The sequence below is a fragment of the Gekko japonicus genome, unplaced genomic scaffold (genome assembly GCF_001447785.1).
Source record: "Gekko japonicus isolate JY-2015 unplaced genomic scaffold, Gekko_japonicus_V1.1 scaffold668, whole genome shotgun sequence".
Lineage (NCBI taxonomy): Eukaryota > Metazoa > Chordata > Lepidosauria > Squamata > Gekkonidae > Gekko > Gekko japonicus.
In genome coordinates this window covers 597,269-617,235 of record NW_015174861.1, presented here as the reverse complement: position 1 = coordinate 617,235, position 19,967 = coordinate 597,269, and the positions used below count along the sequence as shown (strand labels likewise).

Sequence of the window (19,967 nt, the reverse complement as noted above, 5' to 3'; positions counted from 1 at the left end):
GCCGTGGACGTATGCCAGGACACAATGGCTGTCAGGTTCCTTGACTGATTTTTCAAATGCACACAGTGAAGCCTAAGCAGTTCGATTTTATTTAGTGAAAAGTAACCTCCAGTGGCTGCAATTTTAACCCTTTCCCTCCTGGCCATATTTCTGCTCAAAGTCACTTTCCAAAGCAGCTCTCCACCTATTGGTTGTGTGTGTGTGTGTGTATGGACGTACACAAGAATTTGTATACATTGGAAGCAGCTGTGGTGTGATTTAAAACACAGCCAACAGAGAAAGGGTTAAGCACACACACATACTATACTACCATCACCATTAGATGCATCTGCATGTAAACATCTCATCTGCACTGGTGCCAACATGTATGTCTTCAAAAGTCTGCACTGCTGTGCCACCAAGACAAATGGCGTCGAGGTCTGCATGAGGCCCTTGAGACTGGAGAGCGGGCAGATGCAGGAAGCTGGGGCTTGAATGGCACTTTACTGAACTAGGAAGGGCACTAGAACAAGTGCTTAGTGTTCAAAGGACCATTTCCCCACATGCAAACCTTGCCAGTGATTAAAATCTATCCAAGGCAAGCACGAGGAACAGGGACTTTTCAACTGTGGCCGCAATGTTCTAGAACAGAGGTTTGCCTGATACCAAAGCTTTAGATATCAGGCCAAACCATTTTTATTTTTCCAAACCCTTCCCCCTCTCTGACTGAAGTGTTGTTTGATCTCTGTTTTTATTTAGGGCTTAAGTGGCTGTTCAATTTACATAGATACAAATGGCTTTCGACTATGATACCACTTACGTTTTCTTTATCGCTGCATTTATTCTTTTGCTGTTTTTATAATAGAAAGCTAGTTTTATTGGTACTTTTCATTTATTGATGCTGTTTTTCAGGAATGTTTTAAGATGTGTCAGAAATATTTTATTCAATGCACAGGATATAAATATTTAAAATAAATGCCAGGTGGGGCCAAGCCAGAAGTTTCATACCATCTGCCAAATGCACAAACAAGAGAGGCTGCATGCCCATACAAGCTTTTGCACATAAGAGCATTGCTAAGCCTGGGCACCCACAACTGCAGGTAGCTCACCAGGTCTCAGCCTTTGTGCTCCAGAGATTCCTACAGTGTAAGACCCTGACAAAATGCAAGGTTCACCTACAGAACTTATCAGCCTGCTCTATCAAGTGGCCTCTGAGATGCAGGGATTTAGAATGGAAACCCAAGAACAGCAGATGTCTTGGAAGAGCTGCTGCCCTCAGCATTCTCCTCCCCGTCTGTGAAATTTTTTGCATGCTCTTAAAAAAAAGAAACAGCTGGCGGCACAGACAGAAACTGAGAGGCAAGCAAAGTAGGATAATGATGTAACAGCTCGCCAGGCAACTGATGATAACAAACCACCCCCCAAAAAAATTTCCCCCCAAGAAGGTAAATGGCAAACCACAATTATGCCTGCATTTTCAATTGAAAAAACAAATCATATGCCTTCCAAAAGACCACAAAATCTAGTAACAATATTCTGTAAGTAGAACAGCATGCAAGTGTTAGGGTTTTGCAGAACTTTTCATTAGGCTGGTTACTAACACACTAGAAGCAAAAGTGGAAATTTATGTCTCTACTAATGTGGGAAATACACTGCTAAACAATCTTCAAAGCAAGTTTCTGAGCTAAAGAAGGGAAAATGCCCCCCTAAAGAATCAGTTTCCCAGCTTGCAGGGAACCTAGACCCAGCTCTGGTCCTAAAGTCCAAACATAACATCTGGAGCCCAAAGTGCCTTTTACCCATTTCAGTTAACACATTAGCTACAGCTGCTTCTGGAGAATGGTGACCCGGGGCCACTGTCATACAAGCCTTGGTAAACCTCCAGGTTGGGCAACTGTGATGGGCTCTACATGAGGCTTCCAGAAACTTAATTGGTTGACAAAATAGAGGGCCATTTGATAATGGCAGTAGGTTGCAGGGAATATATTGCCCTTGGGCTGAAGGAACTGTACTGGCTCCCAGACAATTTCCAGGTGCAATTTAAAGTGCTGAATTTAACAGTTAAAGCCTTAAGTGGTCCAGGCCCAGGGTATCTCATGGAACAGTTGTGTGCTAAGGTCACCACATGGGCCCTGATCTGAATGCCTGTGAAGTTTGAGGTTAAGTGGGCTGGCACAAGGACCAGGCACCTTTTCAGTGGTGATGCCCTAGGGAATTCACTCCCTCTTGAATTTCAACAGGCCCCCTTATGTCTAACCATCAGGAAATTGGGGAAGACCATGTGATTTCAATAACCAAGCTAAGATTAACACTTTATCCAGGTTTCACTATTATTTTATTTGCAAAATTTATGGTCACTGTGGGTTGTTGTTTTTTTTAGGATAATGCCTTTCACTTATTTTATTAAGCAGTTGTTTCCATATTTGTCCATTTGGTTTTATTTATTTTAAAATACTAATATCCTGATTCTTCAGTAAAAAACTTCCAAGGCAACTGTAGTTTTATGGGCTGTAAGGTACCATGAGAGATGCTAAAAGGCCATGTGGCAGGTATTAATTTTAACAAACACACACACAGGAAAGGTAGGTGGGTTTTTATGGGTTCTGAGATGTCCATTCAGCAACTCTCAGCCCCTCCACTCTCAGCCCCGGCACAGAACTACAGTTCCCAAAGTTCTTCCTGGAAGAGAAAGGAACAAACTGTGAGCTAAGCTGCAACCCTAAACACACATAAGAGGAAGAAATTCCCAAAGAATTCGGTGACACTTGTTTCTGAATAAACACACCTCGGGATCACAGTGTGACATGTCCTTGGTTGCTACCAGGGCCTTTAACCTGAAAATAGAATATATTTATCAAATTTGCCTTGACAGCAACAGGTTCAGCTGTTTAAAGAGTGGGACAGGAATGACTCATGGTGTGATAAGTATAAAGGATCAGGTCAACCACCTCCTTCCCTATGACTTAGGTTTATACTAGGGGTGAGGGGGAAGGTGAAGAGAAGGAAGAGGATCTATATGCTATAGCTTTCGTCGAGCTAGGGAAGACAATACATACAGTATATTTTAAAACATTAAATGTAATAAAGGTAAAGGTAAAGGTTCCCTTGCTCGAAAGCCAGTCGAATCCGACTCTAGGGTTGCGGTGCTCATCTCCGTTTCAAAGCCGAAGAGCCAGCGCTGTCCGAAGACGTTTCCGTGGTCATGTGGCCGGCATGACTAAACACCAAGGCGCACAGAACGCTGTTATTAAAGGTAATACCAGGTACCAATTACCTTTGACAAAATTGAGATTTTTTAAAAAAAACCTAATTAACTTCACAGGAGACAAGTTTCAAAAACTTGCAGCATTTTAAATACCTCAGTGGCCCATAATTTCACCTTCTTCAGCACTGAAGGTTTTTTTCTGGCTAAACTGCTTTGCTGCTGTACCAACCACCTACCTAAAAAGGCAGGTCTGAGAAACAGCAAATAACCTATGGGCTGGATTAGTGCTGCCCTCTACAGGCTTTACTATGTAAGCCAGAAAAACCAAAGGTCACAATAACAATCCATGAAGAGAGGGTCAGTCTACACACTCATACATACAATTGACAGGCATGTTAAATAATATTGTAAGCTGGTCAGTGCTGAATTTCTTGAGTTGCTGAGAATTAAGCAGAAACTCAATGCAGATGCAAATGGAAGCATCTGGTGATCTAGTCTATCGCCCAAGCTAGCCTGATTTCATTTGATCTTGGAAGCTAAGCAGGGTTGGCCCTGATCAGTGTTCCCCGTAAGCTGAGTTAGTGTGAGCTAGCTCACAATTTTTTAGCCTCCAGCTCACACATTTTTGTCTTAGCTCAGGAAGGATGGCTCCAGAGCAAACTAATTTATGCAGTAGCCGAATCACTCGCTCACAACTTTAATGCCAGTAGCTCACAAAGTAGAATTTTTGCTCACAAGACTCCACAGCTTAGAGGGAACATTGGCCCTGATTAGTATTTGGATGGGAGACCACCAAAGTCCAGGGTCACAATGCAAAGGCAGGCAATGGCAAACCACCTCCAAATATCTCTTACACTGAAAACCTTGTGATGGGTTGCTGTAAGTCAGCTGTGAATAAATAAATAAATTAATTAAAAATAAATTTAAAAAGAGAGACAGATATACAGGAAAGTGATATGAGGAAAAGAGTACCTTGTTGCACGGGATTTTGTGGATCACCACTGACTCCACAGGGGAACAGCACGGGTTCATCTCAAGAACCACATGTCTTTCAAGGACTAGGTGTGCTGAAAAAACTTTCAGAAACTCTGGAATGGTCCCACACAAAAATGTTAAATGAAGTCACCAAAATGGCTACTAGTCTCCTCCTGTCTACCTTATAATTGGAGAGCATTTCTTATGCAATAAAGGATTGAGAACAGCGGGTAGAAGCTTGGGGGGGGGTGGACACAGGAAGGCAGAATACTGTATTAAATGTTTCCAGAGGAATCTGGCATTCCTTTAGCACCGGTATCTGTTTTACAGGATCGCGACATTTTCTTGTTCAGACAGATCCCATTCACTATTCCACTGCAATTTCCCAGACAAATTCCTGATGACAGCCTGGAATTATCATTTGTTAGAGATACGGGGATGATAGTTACAAAACTAATCACCTGACCATCAATGTCAAGGCCTCCATTAAGTCTGTATGAATCAGTGCAAGGATGACACAAGGTGCTCGGCAATATGCTGAGTTAGCCACTTCTCAAATTTATAATGGCAAGCATGTTAAATAATATATATATATATATACAACATATATAAAGCAAACAGCATGTATTCTTCAGGGCATCAGGTGCCACAAAACACCATTCCAGCATGCCGCTGGGTCTTCAATTTCAAATAAATATATAACAAGCTATATAGCACAGAATTTATAACATGGACATAAATATTTACAATTAGATCAGTGCAGCCATGTCAAAGAAAAGAATTAAAAGTATGAAGACGACAAGTAAGAGTAACAGTGCCATCCTAAGCAGAGTGACGTATTTCTAAGTGCACTGAAATGCATGGGCTTAGAAGGGTTTAACTCTGCTGAGGATGGCACAGTATAGCAGGCAGACCTCAGTGATTACACTGATAACACTGAAATAAAACCCAAATCATTTCCAGAACAGTTTTCTTTAAATCAAACAGGGCTACTTTTTGCCATGGATCCAACACCTGTCCTCTTTCTCTGCTTTCCAACAGTGTGATATGCAGTTGTTTTAAAATAATACATGAGAGCCCCAGCATGGAGCATAAAAGGTGCTTACGGGATCCAGCACAACATTCCTGGCCTTCTCACTCCCACCAGCAGCCATTTCTGTAATAGCCTATTATTCATTAAGAGTCCTGAAACCCCAGGAATAAACTTTCCCAAGGTCAGAAATGGCTGCTAGGGAAGAGCCTGGAAGACCTGCAGCCATCAGCAATTTCCACTGACAAACTGTGGGGTCTGACCCATTGTTCTCAGGTCAGTGCCATGAGAAATAAATCTCCACTGCAATGTTCACAGTACTTCAGTCAACAGCATCCTCAAACTGGCCATCCACTGGTGTGGTCTTTCGGTGCCTCAGAGTCATTGGTGCCACATGGCAGGCGCTTGGGTCATACAGAGGCTCTTCTTTAATAGAACATAATGCCACTGGATCCCAGTCTTGCATTTTACCATGGAAGATCAAATCCTCAGAATCTAAAGATATAATTTAGAAGTCATCTTAGTACTTTAAAAAAAAATGTTTTGGTTTCATTGGATTTAAGCAGTAATCCTAAACACGTTGTACAGAGAAAGCCCCACTGAGCTAAAATTTACCTTCTAAGTTTAAGATCATGCAAACATTTTTCTTCCTTGTGCCCAAGCAGATTAGAAGCTTATTATTATAAATAGGAAAGCATTCATCAGTGCAAGTGCTTATTTTGTAATTAATCGCAACTCATCCAGGAATGTCAAATGGCTTTAGAAGAAGAAATCAAACCCTGTATTAAGCCTCCTAAGACAACAAAGCTACTAAGAGCGTGTGCCTCAAAGGCCTAGAAAGGAACCCAGGAAAGCACAATCTGTAGCCATCACAGTGCTAAACAAAGTGGCACTATGTAGACTGCACACAGAGCTGACTTCTTACATTTCCCAATTCATTCCAAATAGCCAGCAGCTTTTTAAAGCAAAGGGAAAAGATGCAGAAAGAAGTCAAAGGACAGACAGGGCAATGCTAGGGCTGAAAAGCACAAATGGGGTGAAAAATATTGATTTCTAAGGTTAAGCTCAAGTCCACTAGATGTGCTTTAAATCATTTTCTCTTACACACTAATGGAAAACAACTGTGCACCAAGACTTCAGACACGTATATAAAATTTCACATGGGCATATTATGCCACAGGGTGCAATCCTGTTCCCCATGCTTTTCAATCTCCGCATAAAGCCCTTAGGACAAATCATTCTTAGTCTGGGGGTTGGCTATCATCAATATGCTACAAGGGTTGTTGTATCCACTCAACAGCAGAGAACTGTCTGAAGACCATTTTTACTTAGCATGAAGGAACAGGAAAATTACCAGTTATAGGTAGCTGGATATTATAGGTTTTACAAATAGGGGATCCACAAGGAAGGAATCTCACCTCTGTCCAGCCCCCCTCCCCACACTACCTCCCCTTGGCATCCCCGAACCATCTCCATTCTCTCCCTTCTCCAGAGTTTTCCTGTACCCATTTACAGCCTTCAGCTTTCCCTGTTTTTTTGTTATTTGGCATTATCGTCTCTTGCACACAAATCTGCCATCTTCCTCATAATCGTACTGTTTATATCCATGTGGTTCCAGGCCTCAGGAAAGCACCTATAAAGTTATGAAAAGGTTTCGGTGAGACTGAACACACATCTCACTCCTGTACTGTGTGTACACTGAGGGCCTACCTAAATGTTACACTGTTCTTGGGCCTGTCCAGGGTCTAGTCACATGCTGGAGTTCCTTTTTGAAACTTAAGATTCTCATGGAGAGAGGTCTTAAGCCTGCCGTTTTCCAGGTCTGAAACAGCCCTGGGGAGGGAGCTATCGACCCCGTTGGGAAAACCTGCATGCATCCCATCAAAACAAGTTTAGCCCATCAGTACACAATAGTTCTCCCAATGGAGCAAAGAACAGCTCCCAAGGCCTGTTTCAGGTCAGGAAAATGCTGTATCAACAGATGCTTCTTTGCTCTTCAGGGCTTAACACCAAAGCTCTGAAAGAACAAAGAAAACTACCGCACAGGCTTGCCCTGACAGTGCCACAATGTGGAATTAAACCAGACAGCGTCTATTACATCTTCCAGTGGTCAAGATGGAGCTGAGAATAAAATTTAGGAGGAGAGAATGATGTAAGCCACTCAAGAGTCCCTATCAGGGAGAAAAGCGGGGTATAAATGAAGTAAATAAACGTGCAAATCTGCCGCCTTTATCTATCTAACCTTCCTACCAATTCAACACTGTAATAATCCCCTGGGACTCTTTGTCCCTTTCACTTCTTGCTTTTAAAAATCTACTGTTTCTCTCAGCTGAGTTCAGAAAAGGCTCACAGTCAGCTTCAAAAGCACATTCCATAAATATCTTCCCATAATGCTGCTCTCCCCTAACACCGAACCCAGCACTTGCTCGAAGAAAGCATATGGCGGCCCCCACAGACCTACCATAAGGACTGTTATTGTATTCTATCTCTGCCAGTTCTTTATCCCAGTCTTCTGCCTCATAATGGGATGTCGGGTTCTTCTCAGGAAAAGCTGTATCTGTGGGGACATTGTAGGCTTCATTCTCCAATTCTTCATCATCCAGATCTTTGATGTCCTCAAGAATGATTTCGTCTTCCTCTGCCAAACTGTCTTCTACGTCTATAAAGAAAAAACCACTAGCAAATTAAAGTGAACAATACAGAAAGAGAGTAGTTTAACGGACTAAAGGAACTTACCAGTTAAGATACTTCCTCGTGTCTCCAGATGAGCTGCAGAAAACAATCGCTCTCCATCTTCTTTGATACAACCATAAGAAATATTTACAGATTAAAAACCCAGACCTGATAGCTTCCTTTTCTCAAGGATTAATATTTACAAGTCTTCTAATCTCCTTAGTATGTTTTCTAAATCCATCGCTGTAAGATCTGTTTAAATAACCCAAATTTTTACTTGCCTGTATTCTTGATTACATAATTAAACTACTATACTGCACCTTCTACAATGCACTATTCTTTCCCTCCACGGGTAGGGTTTTTTAAAAAAATTATTATCTATTTCCCTCTCCTCCTTGCTCCATTTATGTGGTCTATATTTACAAGAATTCTAAAGAAAATATGGCCTTATGTCTACTTAATCCAAAATTGATTTTTTTTGGGATATGACACACTATTAAAAAGAGCATTATTGTTACCAGTCATATATTAAACGCCATCTCTCTCTCTTTAGAATAGCATTTATTTTGGCTACTGTATCACAATTCTCACTTTTACATTACAATAGAAGGAACTGTAAAAATCTTTCAGCCCAGCTTCCCAATAGGTGGATTTTATCCAAGACATATACAAAGTATCTGTTCATCTACTGAGCTATGGATCCTTCTGCCATGGTTATGTACTCTTTTCTATCGCAAAAATTGCCAACTCATCATAAAATACCTTTTCTAGGTTTCCAATTGAAAGTCACCCTCTTCACCACTTCCCCCTGTCCAGTGGCAGCAGATGCGTCAACTTCTGTCTGCAGGGCAAAAATGCTTGTTTAAGTAATATCTCCTCACAGGAATTATATGGGACTGAACCTTGATTTCTAACACTGTACCTTCAGAAAACCTAAACATACAGTACAAGCAAAGTACAGGAAGTGAAGGTTTATGCTGTGGATTGTAAATTGTATTATTATTTTTTAAAAAACCACATTCATACCACCTTTCCACCCAAATAAGATCCCCAAGACAGTGAGCATCAAAACAATATTTAAAATATAAAGTATACATAAAACAATTCAATAGAAATATATAAACACAGACAACACCAAAACCAAGGAGGAGGGCCAGTAACAGTTATTGGGGGAACATAAAACAAAACAAAAAGAGTCTTTTGCCTGCTGGTGGAAGACGACAACAGAGGAAGGCAGGAACGAATCTCCCTGAGGAGGGAGTTCCAATGTTTCGGAGGTTTTAGTTATCATATCACTCTTTTTATGCTATTGAGTTATGTGACCAATTTTCGCTTATTTTTGTGTTAATGTCATGACCATGACCTAATAAGCTACTCAGTAAACTGCTGACTGAAGAGGATTTCCAACATGGGCTTGGAAATGCAGTCACTCACCTCCTACTACTCTCAAGACCTGCCTTAAAGGAGAACCTTTTCATTGCCAGGAGTAGAAGGGCATTGAATATTTGCTTCCTCAAGCTCAGAAACTAGAAGTATGCCAAAGGCCTTTACCTCTAAAGCAACGATTTCCCAGGTTTATCCAAAACAAGAAGAGTTGGATTTATACCCCACCCTTCACTCGGAGTCTCAGAGCGGCTTACAATTGCCTTCCCCTCCCCACAACAGACATCCTATGAGGTAGGTGGGGCTGAGAGAGCTCTTTCAAGAACAGCTCTGACAGAACTATGGCTTCTCCAAGGTCATCCAGCAGCTGCAAGGGGAGGAGTGGGGAATCAAACCCGGTTCTCCAAATTAGAGTCCACCGCTCTTAACCATTACACCAAACTATACCAAAAACACTCCAGCCATGTTGTTCAGACTTGACTGTTCAACTGATTACCTTCTTTAAACACTTCTTTCACACACTTTGCTTCCGGGCTACCAGGCCCTAGTTTTCCTACTTTCTGTGACTACAAGGGGAACCTCTATATACAGAGGCAGCCAAGCTGTGTATACCAGCACAACATCAGGGGAAGGTTTTAACCTTCATACCTTATTTGTTGACCCTCCAGGGCAACCAGTTGGTCATCACAAGGATAAGGATTCTGAACCAGACACACTACTGGTCTGATCCATAAGGGAACTTCTTATGTGATTTCTTCCCAGGCAGCCTTTCAAAGCCATTCCTGTCCACAGGGATTGTGTGATATTTGATCCCAAAGACAGCTTTCCCTTCTTTTTCTGAGTGGAAATGCACACATTCTGTCACGTTCATTCCACAGACTATACAGCACAAATGTTCCATAGAATAAATTTAAGCTAATCTGATTCAGATGCTTCACTGCCAGTAGTACAATAACATATAGACTATAGAAGAGCTAGTGATTTTCATTTGGTATTTTAGAAGAACTTCATGCAAGTCCAGCTTGTTTAGGAACTATAAAGCAACTCCAGAAACTGAGATTTTAAAAGTGATCAAGTGATGTAATATTTTGCTGATTAGATCACAGTAAATCAGACATGGATTCATGCAATTCAGCTCAAAATAAATAAAACAGAAAGACAGGTTTTGAAAACGTCATCTAGGAAGAAGGCATTTGAAAATGGCATGCAAAATATAAAGGGGGAACTGTTCTTAAAATCTGCAAAAGGCAGTCAGGAATATAAAAGTGTTCTATGGTCTTCTATGGTCACTGTGGTTAAGATAAGAGCTGGCGGTTGGGGGCTTTTGAAAACCATCCTATACAGAATAGTTGTTGATTGCTGAATGTTGCAACTTTGCCACTGCTGTTCAAAACTGTTATTGGTTTACTCTAACTCCTGTATTAATGTATCTAATATTGTTCCACAGAAAAAGTTACTGAAAGACAGCTTAATAAAACACCTGGAGTTAGATTTTTAAAAACCTCAAGAGTAGTTTCAGTATCAACCTTCCCTTTATGTGAAATCATGGATTGAGACCTCTTAGAAACATGTGGTTTACTCTTTAAGAACTATTCTTCTACAAAGCTTTCCAGCAGTGATTTTCATACTGGGGTTCCTTGTAAGTTAAATCAAGGGCTTCAAACTGATGGCAAAATAACATATTTTTACAACCACCTTTGTCTCTACCAGTATTGTGGTGCAATGTGCACAGCAATAGTGTCAGGTGTATTCTGGAGTGCACTTTCAGTTTATGTGTATGAGGCTCAAGGAGTAGGTGCCCTGCACATGCACAGTACACATCCTACAACATACTTCAGACTCCTCTGCAATGCACCAGGTCCCTATAAGAGATTTTCTAGGGGTCCTCATCAGACCTCTGCCTTAAGCAATTAAGAGTATGTTTTCAGCTGCTTTCTGTATCATGAATCAGCCTGGGAAGCAATACAGCTACCTACTGGAATTGCCCATTGTTTCAGGAATATTATGTTTGTTTTCCGTATCATTCTTTCCTCTTTTCAGAAAAAAGGGCAAAGATTTAAATCATAATCCTATGCATGTTTTCTAAGAAGCAAGTCCCACCGAGTTTCAACAGATTTACTTCCAATACTGCAGTATTACTTGACTGCAGGCTCCATATAATAATGCAAGTTTCTTCCAATTGCTCACTGCTAGATCTGGAGGACACAGATTTAATCTAGCCCACAGGCAAGCACCAACCCCATAACAGAGCTATTCCAGACGCACGTTTGAGGCTACACTGAATTTGATTTTATTTTTTTACCAACATGTTTCATCGCGCGGGGAGGGAGAATGTGTATTCCAGAATCGTACGGTAGCCTCATTAGCCTTTGTTTGCATTCATCTTTACGAAAACACCTTAAAATTCACCATATCCCTGCGGGGGGGGCCCCCCCGGGGGGGGGGGGGGGGGGTCAACCGAGACACCAGCCATTCAAATTCTACCCCGTGCCACTCAACGCTGAAGCAGACAAGGACCTTAGGAACCCGTGGGAATGAGAGCCCTCCGAGCTCAAGACGAAGCGAGGAACGATTTGAAAACAAACTTGCTGTACGTGTTCTTTAAAAAAAAAAAAGATGTCCTTACTTCCAAGTAAACCTACTCAGGGTGGCAGCTGCTTCACACCTGAGATACTCAAGCACACAAAGCACCTGACGTGACGAAGTGAGCGCTGGAATAAAGATTGTTTAAGTATTTACACCGCCGCACTGCACTCACTCCCATTTCGTTTTGCCTCAAACCACAGGCTGTTCCGAGCCCCACACACCCACACACTCTACGGGATCCCTCCACCCGCTGCCTCTTTCCTCACCCTCTGGCCTGGGATATCCCCTGGGGGATCCTGCTGTCCGGTCGCCTCCATGCCCGGACAGCAGAGACTCCCCTTAGCCCCCTCTTCAGACCTCGGCTACAGCGCCGCCGGCCAGGCTACCACACGCGTCACGTGCTCAGCCGACGAGCCGCTGTGCCGGAGCCAGCCAATCAGCGCCTGGGGAGGAAGAACGCGGCATTTGTCTGAGGACTCGTGCAGCTTCTCTGCAAGGGGACGCGCTGTTGGTTAGCCCGTGGGCTGCCCCTTGTTATGGGAGAGACGGGTGATTTATATACTTGTTTGGAAGTGAGGCATTGCCCACATGCGCAATGCAAAAAGGCGATGGCATTCTGAGGTGGTAAAATTAGCTGCACCACACTTCAGACAGACAGACTGCAGGTGGAAAGGCCACATTAAAAAATATATATGCTTTCCCATCTCAAAGTTCCTGCTTGTTAAGCACGCACAGACGGGAGGGAAAAAATGCCGTTGAGCTTTTAGCATGCTGTGCTTGTTTACCATTTGCAGGGGATGATTAAGATAGAGAAATTCTGAAAAGTGTAATTGCTTCCTTCGGCAAGTCCCTCTGCTCTACCATCCCTCACAGTTGAATGTGTTAGAGCAGCCTTTATTCCCGTTGAGTTCAGTGGTACTAACCCCGCAGGGTGCATATGATTCCAGCCATTGGACTCTGTAGGGGGCCGGAGTAGGTGATGTCCAAGGTCTCTTCAAACTCATAATTCTTTATGACTTCAGTCTATTCCTGATGCAACATTATATCCTGAAAAGGAAGGGATGTCTCAGGGACAAGTTGCAGCAAGGCAAGCTATAGTGTAGGCAATGCTGTGTGCCAACCAGTGTTCCATCTAAGCTGAGTTAGTGTGAGCTAGCTCACAATTTTTTAGCCTCCAACTCACACATTTTTGTCTTAGCTCAGGAAGAATGGCTCCAGAGCAAACTAATTTATGCAGTAGCCAAATCGCTCGCTCACAACTTTAATGCCAGTAGCTCACAAAGTAGAATTTCTGCTCACAAGACTCTACCACTTAGAGGGAACATTGGTGCCAGCTATATCACAACATTTGCACTGGATGTGCCTCCATTGGTACGGCAAGTACCAGAAAAGATTGCAAAGCTCCTAGATGCTGAATCTCATATGTATGTGCTCTGCAGGGTGGACTCTGTATAGTGATACCCTGCTGAGGTTGCTTCCCTCCTGCTTGGGTCCTGCAGAGAAAGATTAGTTTTCCTAGGCAGAGGCTGGGGGGGGAAGTCAGAAGGGCAGATAATGGTAGGTTGGTGGTTGGTTGGGAAGGAGATTGGGTTGCCACCTCCAGGTTGGGGAATTCCAAGAGATTTTAGGGGTGTAGCCTGAAGTGGGTAGGGTCTGAGGAGGGGTGGGATATCAAACAGGCACAATGCCATAGACTCCACCCTCCAAACCAGCCATTTTCTCCTGGGGGACCATTGTAGCCAATCTCCAGGTGAGGGCTGGAGATGACTCAATTACAACTGCTCTCCAGATGGCAAAGATCAGTTCTCCTGGAGAAAATGGTGGGCTCTGTGTCATTATACTCTACTGAGGTGCCCCCCCCCCCAAGACAGCCAGTGTGAGGTAGTAGTTAGCGCTTCAGAGCAGGGTCTTCCAGACCCACGTTCTTCCTGTGGAAGCTGATTGGGTGATTTCAGACCACTCACAGACTTTCAGCCTAACCTGCCAGGAGAGAGCTGGAGATCACTCAGAATTACAACTGCTCTTCAGATGGCAGAGATCAGTTCCCCTGGAGAAAATGGTAAGCTCGGTGTCATTATACCCTGCTGAGGTCACCACAGCAAATTGACGCTGAGTGCCCAAGGCCATGGCGCCTGCCCAGCGCCTCCTTCTAGAGCTTGTATTTATTTCCACAACAGGCCTTATTCCTAGTCATATGTATTTTCCTGTACCCTTTCTTCCCAGAGTAATGTGAAGCTCTAAGCAACGAAGTTTACAGGGCAAATGTTATTTTGAAGAGAGAAGAATGAAAACTGCTGGTGTTTCTGGATTGTTTTGAAATGAATAACTTGACTTTTAAAATTTCTTGTCTTCATTTATATCCCACCTTTCTCCCCAACAGAAAGTGGCTGGTGTTGTTCTCCTCTGCTCTATTATATCATCTTAACAACCCTGTGAGACAGTTTAGGCTAAGAGTGTGTGAGTGGCCTACAGTCACCCAGCAAATTTCCATGATAGAGTGAGGATTTGAACCTGGGTCTCCCAGATCCTAGTCTGACCATTACACCACACTCGTTCTCTACTAGGCAGTTGTGGATTGTGTGTTTGTGGGTGCCTGCAGAAATATGCATCCTAATTGCTCCAAATTCACTGCAAAATCAGCCTGGTCCCCTCCCCAAGTCCAAAACCCAAATGGCTGCTGCGCACATTCAGCAATCTTGTCTACCTTAATAAACAAGCACCTATTTTCATGATAATCTTTCAGGAATATAGGGTTGCCGGCTCTGGGTTGTGCAATACCTGGAGATTTTGGGGGTGGAGCCTGGGGAGGGTGGGATTTAAGGAGGGGGAAAGCTCAGCAGGTTATAATGCCATACAGTCCACCCTCCAAAGCAGCCATTTTCTCTGGGGGATCCTGGTTGTCTGGAGATCAACTGTAATAGTGGCTGATCCTGTAATGGGGAGGGGGTTGATGGCCTGCATGGCCCCTTCCACCTCTGTGATTCTATGATTCTATGAGATCTCCAGGTGCCACCTGGAGGGTGGCAATGCTAAACATCATTAGGCCATTTTGTAACAGTATGGCCATACAGCTTTTCACAAAATATCTTTACACATCCCCATCTGACAGGAGAAAATCTTAGAGTTTTAACAATGAAAGGGACAAAGTCCACTTTTTTTTGTTGTTTCTAGATTTGAAGACTATACTACTACAGTTTTGCCTGTCAGAATCTGTGTAGATTACTTAATCAGTAGCTCATGAGCCAGAAAAATCCAATACCAGGATGGGAGGAGGGGGGAACAATCCAGGCCTCCTGTTAAGATATGACCAAGTAAAATAAGTAGTGTATTGAAAGACAACCGGATGCCTTGTTTTCTGTCTCCTGTCAAATGTTTTCTGCGCACGAAGAAGAGACAAGACAGTCCTTTTGGAATTATGTGGTAGAAGACAGAGTTGTAACTGATAAACAGGTGTGGCTTGTAGTGTATGGGACACTTTTCAGTATTCTGAATTTAACCAAACCTTGTGAACACTTGAGCTGTGGTGGCTCAAGTGGTTAAGATGCTGAACTGCAGGCTGTGGAAGGTCAGTAGTTCAGCAGTTCGAGATCCGAGTTGCCGCATGACGGAGTGAGCTCCCGTCTCTAGTTCCAGCTCCTGCCAACCTAGCAGTTCGAAAGCAAGAAATTGCAAGTAGATAAATAGGTACCACTTCGGTGGGAGGGTAACAGCGTTCCGTGCACCTTGGTGTTTAGTCATGCCGGCCACATGACCACGGAAACGTCTTCGGACAGCGCTGGCTCTTTGGCTTTGAAACGGAGCTGAGCACCGCAACCCTAGAGTCGGACTCGACTGGCTTTCGAGCAAGGGAACCTTTACCTGTGAACACAGCTAATTTGGATAATGAGTAAATATCAAATACAGAAGGAGAAATGTACGGAAGTGATCATGAGTAAAATGACATAGAATCACCAATACGATATAACAGAGTGTCAGACTAGCATCCAGGAGCCCTACCTTCAAATCCCTGCTCTTATCATGAAACTCATTGGGTTATTGAGATATTTGGTTAATATAGCAGAGGTTTGCAGAGTCATAGAAGTGTGATACTGAGTGCAGTAAATGACTCTCCCGAGAAGTATATCGCAAAAAAGGTAAGCTTACATTTATTCAAGTAGATCCAGTTCTTATTCAGGTTGCAGTCAAAAGTAGAGAGAAGCCTACTCTAAAGAGTACGGTACTTTCCCTATCACAAATGGCCAGCTAGTCCGGCATCACATGTGTGGGAGCATGAGGGCACTGTTTCTACAGGAGAGACCTGCAGAGACATGTGTCTCCATGGAAGGACAATTGAAGCCAGTGAGAGGGCAAAGCCAGAGAAGGGATCAGAGGGCAGCTCCCAGGCTAAGACAAAGAGAGGCATCCCATTCAAGGAGATAACAACTATACATACTAAGAGTGATATAGCACCCCCCCAACGTGCAGGCAAGCTGAGTCAGGGTTGCTCACTCCAGCATGGGTGACGTTGGGCCAGTCGCTATCTCTCAACCTCATCTACTTCATAAGGTTCCTGCAAGAATAAAATTAGCAAGTAGGGTTACCAATTCTGGTTTGGGAAAATCCTAGAGATTTGGGGGGGGGGTGCCCGGGGAGGGAGCTCAGTGGGGATATGATGCCATAGAGTCTATCCTCTGATACTGCCTTTTTGTCAGGGGGAACTGATCTCCGCCATACGGGAGATCACTTGTATTTCCAGGAGAACTCCAGGCCCTCCCTTGAGGCTGGTAACTACATGAGTGTACACTGCTTTGAGCTCCTTGGAGGAGAAAGATGGAAGCAGCCTTTGGAAAACTCCATATTAATTCCTCATATCCAGTCTAAGGTTTCACTTTACACTGCAAAATTTATAGTGGCTAACAGAGCTGTCAAAAACGTAGGAAAGGACAGACAGCTATGGAGCTGAGGGTGAGACCAGAATCCCCCAGAAACCAGCTTGAAGGCAATCAGTGGCAAACAAACATGACAAATGGTGCAATCCTAAACAGAGTTAAATCCTTCTGTTGAACTCAAGGGGGTTTAGGATGGTATAACCCTGCTTAGTTTGGCGCTGTTAATGGCTGGCTGATAGAGATGCTTGGGGAAATCTCGGCATGTCTGCCCATGTGATTGTGCATTTGTATATATTATGTTATTTTGTACTATCTGTCCACTCTGAGAGTCAAGCTTGAATTTCCCATTTGTATTTGGAGTTCTACATTATCTGCTACCACTCTGTTAATTAGAAATGCAATACACTGCATATAATACATTGCTCAGGATTATATGCCAGGCAAACCTTTAGAGCCATTCCATTTAAAAACCAAATGCTTATAATCAGGTGTGCTTTGAGCTGAGACTTTAATCTTCCCTTGCTACCCATAAAAATGATTAGTTCTTATTTGCAGGTAACAACATTGGCTTGAGTGATGTAATGGACTGGAAATCATGATGATCCTGCAGAGAAAATTCCTTTTTGGCACCACTGGAAAAACTGAAGCTAGTTATGTGAATGTGATAGTTTTATTTACTTAAATTATACCCCACCTTTCAAAGTGTTTTTCATTGTTCTCCTCTTAATCTTATCCTCACAACAACCCTTTGAGGTAGGTTAGTGTGAGAGTGGCAGGCTCAATGTCTCTCTGCAAGCTTCCATAGCAGTTTGGGGATTCAATATTGAGTCTCCCAGGTCCTAGTGTGACATTCTAACCACTACACTGGCACTGTAACAATTTTAATAATAATTCTGATCATATTTGTTGCATGGCTTAGTGATTCAAGAAGAAAACCTTTTGTTACTAGAAGGCATTCCAAGGCTTGCTATTAAGACAGCAACTGTGATATTCAACATGAAATAGAATTACTGCTCTAACCATTCTCAACCAAGGCTGGCCCATACCCCCTCCCCGAAGCAATCTACAAATCTTAGTGGGGCTAATGGTGAGACATTCAAGATTTTCTGGCTTTATAAGAACTAGTACAGCAATTAAAGGACTTAAAATTAAAGGCGAAGAGTATACGCTACAAGCATTTGCAGATGACTTGGTATCCACAATCATCTAGTACTCAACTCTTGGACTTGATAAGAGAATATGGACAAGTTGCAGGTTTAAAATTAATTTCAGGAAAACAAAAATATTAACAAAGAATTGTGCCACAGAACAGATACAGAGTCTACAAGAACACTCGGGGATGGAAGTGCAGAAGAAAATAAAATATTTAGGAATAATTCTAACAGATGCAGCTCTTTGTTAAAAGACAACTATATGAAACTGCTATCAACCATAAAAAAAGATTTAGAAAGCTGGAAACATTTACAGTTGTCATTTATGGGAAGAATTGCTACTGTGAAGATGAATATACTACTGAGACTGATATTCCTATTCCAAACAATACCAATTTTAAGAAATCGAAAGTTTTAAAAAGTAATGGATAAGCTTGTGAGACAATTTATTTGGCAAGGCAGAAAACCTAGAATTAAATTGAAAGCCTTGCAAGACACAAAAGATAGAGGAGGCTTCGCACTATCAGATTGGCAGTTATACTATAAAGCAGCAGCCCTGACATGGCTGAAAGAATGGGTTACATTGGAAAACTCAAGATTATTAAAGTTAGGAGGACATGATTTAATGCTAGGATGGCATGCTTTTGTCTGGTACCGAAAGTGAAAACCATAAATACTTCAAACAACATATGATAAGAGCATCATTACTAAAGATTTGGGAAGAGATCCAGAAGAGGTATTATACTCAAATTCCAAACTGGGTTTCACCACTAGAGGCCTTTACAAACCCTTCGATATTTACGCAAGAATTACTATGGAGGTATGAAGACCTCCTAGATAACCGGAATAAACTATTACAGCAAGATAACCTAAATAAAAAAGACATTAACTTAAATTGGTGGGAAAGAGCACAACTGAATTCTAGATATGTAAAGGATAAATCCACAGGGTTTTGCGATATACCTTCTGAACTAGATAAAATTTTGTTGTGCTTTGATGGGAAATATATAAAACGTTTTTATACTTTGCTATTAGATATGAAAATGCAAGATGAGATAGTTAAAGAATCAATGGTTAAGTGAGCACAAAACTTAGGTCACAACATACAATTAGAGCAATGGTCTAAGGTATGGAAGATAAATATGAAAATTACAAAAGCTACTACATTCAAAGAGAACATATATAAAATGTTTAATAGATGGCATATGACACCTGAAAATCTAGCAAAATGGTATCCAAACATGTTGAATGTATGTTGGAAATGTAAGCATAGCGTTGGTGGACATGTAAGGTTGCTAAAAAGTATTGGATTTGGATACATGAGATATTGCCAAAAAAAAATTAGATACAAGTTTGCCATTTATTCCAGAATTATTTTTATTAAATATTGTACCACAAAATTACAAGAAAGCAGATGTTTATATGATTATACATGTTGTAACAACAGCTAGGATACTGTCTGCCAAGTATTGGAAAAAAGAAGAAAACCCAACAAAAGAAGAAATGATTTATAAACTCTTAGAAGCAGCAGAAATGGACAATTTGACTTTACAACTACAAGACAAAAAAGAAGAAACTTTTGAGAATAACTGGTAGTTCTGCATTTATACTTCAAATACATTTCAGACCTGGACACCCTTTCCAAGCAGTACTTATGTCCTGCCACCATTCAGATACTTCTGGCTGAAGGAGGTTATCTGGGTCAATTTCATTACAGTCACTAGCCAGAGTTTGGGACTGAAACAGCCATTATCTTGCTGGCTGATGCTCCTGAACTTCAGTACCATGCCCTCCTTCTGCAGAGATTGTATGGATTAGGTGTTACACAGTTCTGCTCATTGGTCCATTACAAATGTTATGAAAGGATGTATTCCCAATCTTAGGGCCAGGAAATGGTCCCCAAAATTGGCTCAACAACTCCAGTTAATGTTGAACTTTCCGATGTTGACTAAGGAATAGGATTATTTCAGGACCTATAGATAGTACTCTTAAAAATTTTCCCAGTTACTGGAATTACTGAAAACTTTTTTTACAATTCCAAGATCAACTGTAAAAAGGGATCGTGGACCACCCTGGTATGATATTCAGGAGGACATCCCAACCCCTTATCTAGCCTT

The 19,967-nt window shown here is 42.1% G+C and overlaps 1 protein-coding gene across 1 annotated transcript; it reads right to left on the bottom strand.

Moving 5' to 3' along the window:
* Positions 1 to 4,798: 4,798 nt before the first annotated feature.
* Positions 4,799 to 12,148, bottom strand: COPRS (coordinator of PRMT5, differentiation stimulator). The gene is made up of 5 exons (XM_015424704.1): positions 12,098 to 12,148; positions 8,625 to 8,703; positions 7,926 to 7,985; positions 7,651 to 7,848; positions 4,799 to 5,684 (listed from the first exon to the last, which is right to left on the bottom strand). Exons 1-5 carry the CDS (start codon positions 12,146 to 12,148, stop codon positions 5,512 to 5,514), a joined length of 561 nt encoding a protein of 186 aa, XP_015280190.1. The 3' UTR covers positions 4,799 to 5,511.
* Between the last annotated feature and the right edge of the window lie 7,819 nt (positions 12,149 to 19,967).